Source organism: Cebus imitator, unplaced genomic scaffold (assembly GCF_001604975.1).
Source record: "Cebus imitator isolate Cc_AM_T3 unplaced genomic scaffold, Cebus_imitator-1.0 Scaffold178, whole genome shotgun sequence".
Taxonomy (NCBI): domain Eukaryota; kingdom Metazoa; phylum Chordata; class Mammalia; order Primates; family Cebidae; genus Cebus; species Cebus imitator.
In genome coordinates, this window is record NW_016107493.1 from 39,153 (window position 1) to 46,125 (window position 6,973).

At 40.9% G+C, this 6,973-nt stretch overlaps 2 protein-coding genes across 6 annotated transcripts in view; one reads left to right on the top strand and one right to left on the bottom strand.

Annotated features, from left to right (window-relative positions):
• The window catches only part of LOC108315711 (10 kDa heat shock protein, mitochondrial), a 58,416-nt gene that overhangs the window by 20,250 nt on the left and 31,193 nt on the right, over positions 1 to 6,973 (top strand). For 3 of the 5 annotated variants that reach the window (XM_017545167.2, XM_037744517.1, XM_037744519.1), the window contains one exon: positions 3,002 to 3,064. The exons of 1 other annotated variant lie outside the window; for it this stretch is intronic. In XM_017545167.2, coding sequence (XP_017400656.2) covers positions 3,002 to 3,064 — 63 coding nt within the window. Of the gene's footprint in view, positions 1 to 76; positions 165 to 3,001; positions 3,065 to 6,973 lie in introns of those variants that run through there. One more of the 5 variants, XM_037744518.1, reaches the window with a different exon arrangement.
• Positions 4,557 to 4,989, bottom strand: LOC108315713 (60S ribosomal protein L31-like). Its single transcript, XM_037744521.1, has one exon. It carries the CDS (start codon positions 4,972 to 4,974, stop codon positions 4,621 to 4,623), a length of 354 nt encoding a protein of 117 aa, XP_037600449.1. The 5' UTR covers positions 4,975 to 4,989; the 3' UTR covers positions 4,557 to 4,620.

The following is a 6,973-nucleotide window of genomic DNA, read 5'->3' on the forward strand; positions in this document are numbered from 1 at the left end:
TCTCATAGGCATCTAAAATATATCACAGTTATGATAAGACAAAACATTTTATTCTCAACATCTTTTCTGTGTATAGTCATCCTAGGTGTCTTCTGGGAATTGGCTCCAGGGTAACCCCCTACCACCAACCCAAATCAAAATCTGAGGATGCCTAAGTCTCTTATGTAAGATGGCATAGTGTTTGCATGTAACCTGTGCACATTGTGTTGTGTAGTTTAAATCAACTCTAGATTACTTATAATACTTAATACAATGCAAGTGTTCTGTAAATGGTTATTATACTGTAGTGTTTAGGGAATAATAACCAAAAAAAGGCCTGTACATGTTTGGTACGTATGCAAGTGTCTCAGACCTAACCTAGGTACATAGTACATGTCAGCAACAATGTAACGTTTTCTGGAATTTTTTTCTCCCCTGAAATGAATATTTTCAATTCCTGGTTGGTTGAATCTGCAGATGAAACCTGCAGATATGGAAAGCCAACTTCGTAACTACATGCGTTTTCTAATATTTTAAAAACAATATTCTGTAAACAACTTCGTTTTTTAAAAAGGAAAGAATAGACAAAGAATATTGGTAGAAACTTTTTAGTGTAGATCATATAGGAGAAATTATAAAACTGCCCTTTAATATTTAGATAATGTCTAAGAAAAGGAACCCTGGAACTATTTCCAGAAGATTGTTTTACTTCTTGATATTTTCCCTTAATAAAATTAAGTTTATTTTCATCCAGACATGGCAGCTATTGAAAAAAAGATGAAATGTTTATGACACTTAAAAAGGTATACACTCATTACCTACTCTCAGAACAAGGACATTACTAATATATTTAAATCCTCATGGAAGACATTCTTCTGTCTTCTACCCTATCATTCCTTTTTTTTTCTCTATACATTTACTATATATGCATTATATCTATAAGTATGCTTTGCATTGAAATTATTATTCATTTTATATACACTGTGTTTTCTTCCAATTTGCTTTTTTTACTCAAGGTTTTAAAGTCTTACCTTTGTGTGATTTATATGCAGGTTTATAGATTATTGATTTCCTCTTCCTCCCTCCCCACCAAGTTTTACCTCAGAGACATTTGAACACCAGCAATGTGTCAGGCATTGTGCTACCTACTGAGGATACATAGGTAAACTTAGTGAAAAATCAGTCAAATGGAAAGGTTCTTACATAGGGGAATGTCTGTTAACTGTATTATCTGTAGAGAGATTCAGAACGAGGGCAAGATGCTCTGTAAAAATATCCCCTTTAGGCCGGGCATGATGGCTCATGCTTGTAGTCCCCAAACTTTGAGAGGCTGAGGCTGGAGGATTGATTGCCACCAGGAGTTTAAGATCAACCTGGTCAACAAAGCGAGACCTTGCTCTTAAAAAAAAAAAGAAATAAAAATATTCCCCTTAATAGAAGGATGCTTTATTTGGATGTTTACTTCTCTTTTTAAAATTTTTCTAGGTATATAGTAGGTATATATATTTATAGGTTTCATGAGATATTTTGATACAGGCATGCGATGTGTAATAATCACATCAAAGTAAATGGGGTATCCATCATCATAAGCATTTGTGTTTTTGTTGCGAAAATCCAATTAGATTATTTTAGTTATTTAAAAATGTACAATTAAATTATTTTTACTATAATCATTCTGTTGTGCTAGCAAATACTAGGTCTTGGTCTTATTCATTTGTTTTTTTGTACCCATGAGTGATAACTTTTTTTTTTTTTTTTGAGATGGAATCTCACTCTGTTGCCCAGGGTGGCGTGCAGTTGCGTGATCTTGGCTCACCACAGCTTCTGTCTCCCGAGTTCGAGTGATTCTCCTGCCTCAGCCTCCTGAGTAGCTGGAATTACAGGCGCCTGCCACCATGCCTGGCTCATTTTTGTATTTTTAATAGAGATGGGGTTTCATCTTGTTGGCCAGGCTGGTCTCAAACTCCTGACCTCAAGTGATCCTTCCACCCGGCCTCCCAAAGTGCTGGGATTACAGGTATGAGCCACCATGCCCATCATGCCTGGCCTGATGATTACTTTTTTAATGGTACTCATATTTTGATTTAGAAATTTAAAGCTCTATTTAGAATGAGAAGAATAATTTATAATTTCTTTTTAAAATAATACTTATGGGCTGGGCACGATGGCTCATGCCATAATCCCAGCACTTTGGGAGGCTGAGGCAGGCAGATCACAAGGTCAAGAGATTGAAACCATCTTGGCCAACATGGTGAAATCCTATCTCTACTAAAAATCCAAAAACTATCTGGGTGTGATGGCATGCGCCTGTAGTCCCAGCTGCTCATGAGGCTGAGGCAGAGAATTGCTTGAACCTGGAAGGCGGAGGTTGCAGTGAGCCAAGATGGCACCACTGCACTCCAGCCTGGCGACAGAGTGAGACTGTCTAAAAAACTTATGGAGCAGTAAGTTAGTGACTAAGACTAGCTATTCTCTTTTGGTAAAAATCTGTTTGACTTTTTGTTGTCTGGAGATTTTTTTTCATTGCAACTTTTTGAGAGATATTTAACCATCATAAATAAAAAAGTGACAGATTTATCTCCTCAATTAAGTAATACATCAAAGGTTGATGGGAGCTATATTTGAGGAATTTGTGATTGGAAAAATATAGTTTGTAGTTCAATTAAATAAAATCTTGATATTCATTTAAAAACATTAAACAGAACCAGATGCAGTGGGTCAGGACTATAATCCCAAGAATTAGGGTGGCTAAGGTCAGAGGCTGAGGTGAGATGATTGCTTACACCCAGGAGTTTGAGGCTGTAGTGAGCTATGATTGTGCCACTGCATAGCAGCCTGCGCTACAGAGTGAGATCCTGTCTCTAAAAAAAAGTTGAATAAAATGTATTTCCTTATTTCACTGATAATTACATTACGAAACCCGTTTCTTCCCCTCTGGTATGAGCTTTGGATCTTTATTAAGAATTGAAGTTAATCATAATAGTATTTTGTATGTGCTTTAACCATGAATTTATTTTTATAGGATTTCTATAATTGGCCTGATGAATCCTTTGATGAAATGGACAGTACACTAGCTGTTCAACAGGTAATAAAAATAGCTTCTTTTACAATTCCAATAACCTAAGCATTTTGCCTCTTTAACATAGTTAAGTATTTTTATATCTTTTAGCATAGACCAGATTCCACTGAATTAATGGAATGCGTATTTAAAAGTTTAATCAACCCTCATTTTGTTTTAATATGGCATATTAAGCTGGGCACTGTGGTTGCCAGCACTTTAGGAAGCTGAGGTGGGAGGTCAGTCACTTGAGACCAGGAGTTCAAGACCAGCCTGAGCAACATAGCAAGACCCTGTTTCTACAAAAAGATAAATTAGCCAGGCAGATTGGCACACATCTGTAGTCCCAGAAGCTAGGGAGTTTGAGGCAGGAGGATCACTTGATCCCAAGTCAAGGGTCTAATGAGCTGTGATTGTGCCACTATACTTCAACCTGAGTGGCAGAGTGAGATCTTGTCTCTTAAAAAAATAAAAAGAAGCCAGGTGCAGTGGCTCATACCTGTAATCCTAGCATGGTGGCTTATGCCTATAATCCCAGCACTTTGGGAGGCCGAGGCAAGTGGATCATGAGGTCAAGAGATCGAGACCATACTGGCCAACATGGTGAAACACCATCTCTACTAAAAATATAAAAATTAGCTGGGTGTGGTGATGGGCGTCTGTAGTCCCAGCTACTCGTGAGGCTGAGTCAGGAGAATCACTTGAACCTGGGAGGTGGAGTTTGCAGTGAGCTGAGATCACACCACCGCACTCCAGCCTGGGCAACAGTAAGACTCTGTCGCAAAAAAAAAAAGGCCTTGGTGGCTCATGCCTGTAATCCCAGCACTTTGGGAGGCTGAGGAGGGAGGGCGGATCACGAGGTCAGGAGTTTGAGACCAGCCTGACCAACATGGTGAAACCCCGTCTCCACTAAAAATACAAAAATTAGCCAGGTGTGGTGGTGTGCACCTGTAATCCCAGCTACTCAGGAGGCTGAGGCAGGAGAATTGCTTGAACCTGGGAGGGGAAGGTTGCAGTGAGCCAAGATCATGCCACTGCATTCCAGCCTGAGCGACAGAGCAACACTCTGTCTCCAAAAAAAATAAGTTCTATAATGAAATGAAAAAAAAAAAGGCATATTAAACCTAAATACATTTTTTTTTTTTTTTTTTGAGACGGAGTTTCGCTCTTGTTACCCAGGCTGGAGTGCAATGGCGCGATCTCGGCTCACCGCAACCTCCGCCTCCTGGGTTCAGGCAATTCTCCTGCCTCAGCCTCCTGAGTAGCTGGGATTACAGGCACGCACCACCATGCCCAGCTAATTTTTTGTAGCTTTAGTAGAGACAGGGTTTCACCATGTTGACCAGGATGGTCTCGATCTCTTGACCTTGTGATCCACCCGCCTCGGCCTCCCAAAGTGCTGGGATTACAGGCTTGAGCCACCGCGCCCGGCCTTACCTAAATACATTTTAATATCTTGTTATGTACCAAATTAGGGTATCAAATTAGATTTCACAATGAATTTATTATTATTATTTTTCAATTTTTTAAGTTTATTTGATGTATTTGATGATTAGTGATTAGTTCTCATCCACACTGACTGTCTATAGATTTTTGAAAGTGGTAACAGGTACATAGGTAACCAAAGTATAGAGCTTATTTGGTGAATCTTCATCCTCATTACGTTTTCTGGACAACCGCACACGGATTCGGTATGGGACATTCCTTATTCCTTTGGCCCAGACAGCTTTGTTGAGCCTGGTATCAATGCGCACATCTGGAGTTCCCATCACCTTCATAGCAAATTTCCGAATCTCTTTACGTGCCCAAGGGGCGCTCTTCTTGAAGCCCACTCCATAGATGCGCTTGTGAATGTTGATGGTGTATTCTCGGGTCACCACCTTGTTGATGACAGAACGGCCCTTTTTATTCTCGCCACCCTCCTGTGTGGGAACCATTCTGTCGGGTCCGAGGTGGAAAGCTATTATTATTATTTTTGAGATGGAGTCTCGCTCTGTTGCCCAGGCAGGAGTGTGGTGACACCATCTCAGCTTACTGCAACCTCCACCTCCCAGGTTTAAGTGATTCTCCTGCCTCAACCTCCTAGGATTACAGGTATGCACCACTATGCCCAGATAATTTTTTGTATTTTTAGTAGAGATGGGGTTTTATAAGAATGCTTTCCTTTGGGTTCTTGCCCTTGTCAAGTAGGTTTCTAAGGCCATGATTCTTAAAAGATGTGGTCTGCTGTAACATGTTTGGTTTGAAAAGCCGTTAGTAAATTCCTTTTTTTTTTTTTTTTTTTGAGACGGAGTTTTGCTGTTGTTGCCCAGGCTGGAGTGCAATGGCACAATCTCGGCTCACCACAACCTCCGCCTCCTGGGTTCAAGCAATTCTCCGGCCTCAGCCTCCCAAGTAGCTGGTACTACAGGCATGCACCATCATGCCCAGCTAATTTATGTGTTTTTAGTAGAGACGGGTTTCACCATGTTGACCAGGATGGTCTCGATCTCTTGACCTCGTGATCCACCCGCCTCGGCCTCCCAAAGTGCTGGGATNTAGAGACGGGTTTCACCATGTTGACCAGGATGGTCTCGATCTCTTGACCTCGTGATCCACCCGCCTCGGCCTCCCAAAGTGCTGGGATTACAGGCTTGAGCCACCGCGCCCGGCCTACCCATAGTAAATTCTTATACATTCTTCTTCTGAATCATGTTGTATAGTGTGTTAGTTTTTTTAAAAGTTTCTTTCATAATGAATAAAATCTGGAGTTTGAGAAAAATAGTTCTCATTAATTATTAAAGATTTCATTAAGGGGCCAATAAAAATTATATAAATTGGAGTGTACTAGTATATAGGATTAGGCATTGGTTAATTTTTTTTTTTTTTTTATTTTTGGTAGAGACAGGGTTTCACCCTGTTGCCCACCTTGAACTCCTGGGCTCAAGGAGTTCACCCACCATGGCCTCCCAAAGTGCTGGGATTACAAGTGTGAGTCACTGCACCAAATTTTTTTTTTTTTTTTTTTGAGACGGAGTTGCCCAGTGGCCATGCTGGAGTGCAGGGGCCTGATTATGGCACACTGTAACCTCGACTTCCCGGGCTCAGGTGATTCTCCTACCTCAGCCTCCCAAATAGCTGGGACTATAGACGCACACTGCCACGTCTGGCTAATTTTTTTGTGGAGATAGGATTTCACTGGTGTTGCCCTGGCTGAAGGTAACATTTTTAAAGGGAAAATATACCATCAATAGAGGCTGTTTGGCCTCATTTTGATAGCCAGATAATAAAAGTAGATAGGTATTTGGAGTTAGTTATTCGAATATCTTAGAAAACAAGAGAGACATATAGTTGAATTGTTTGAGCATTAAAAACCACCCATCTGGGTGTGGTGGCTCACACTTATAATCTCAGTACTTTGGGACGCCATGGAGGGAGGATCACTTGAGGTTGGGAGTTTGAAACCAGCCTGGACGATACAGTGAGACCCTGCCTCTGCAAAAAATAAAAACGTTCGGCTAGGTGATGTGCACCTGTTGTCCTAGCTACTCAGGAAGCTGAGGTGGGAGGATAGCTTGAGCCCAGGAGTTAGGGTTTACAGTTAGTTATGATTGTGCCACTGCACTCCAGCCTGGTGACAGAGTGAGACCCTGTCTCAAAAAAAAAAAAAAAAAAAAAAGTGTTGTTCAGTCAGCAAATATTTATTGGGTTCTCGCTATATAGCTAGCAATGAGGTAGGCCTTATGGAAGATAAAGGAATATAAACTTAGATCTAGCTCTATGCCTAGAAACTGGGTAAATTTTGAGGAAAAATGTACAGATGGGTATCTCTTTAAAAAAACAGGGGAAAATGCTGGGCGCAGTGGCTCAAGCCTGTAATCCCAGCACTTTGGGAGGCCGAGGCGGGTGGATCACGAGGTCAAGAGATCGAGACCATCCTGGTCAACATGGTGAAAC

Excerpts from the sequence above, each read along its gene's own strand:
- LOC108315713 (XM_037744521.1), bottom strand. The coding sequence starts at position 4,974 with ATGGTTCCCACACAGGAGGGTGGCGAGAATAAAAAGGGCCGTTCTGTC.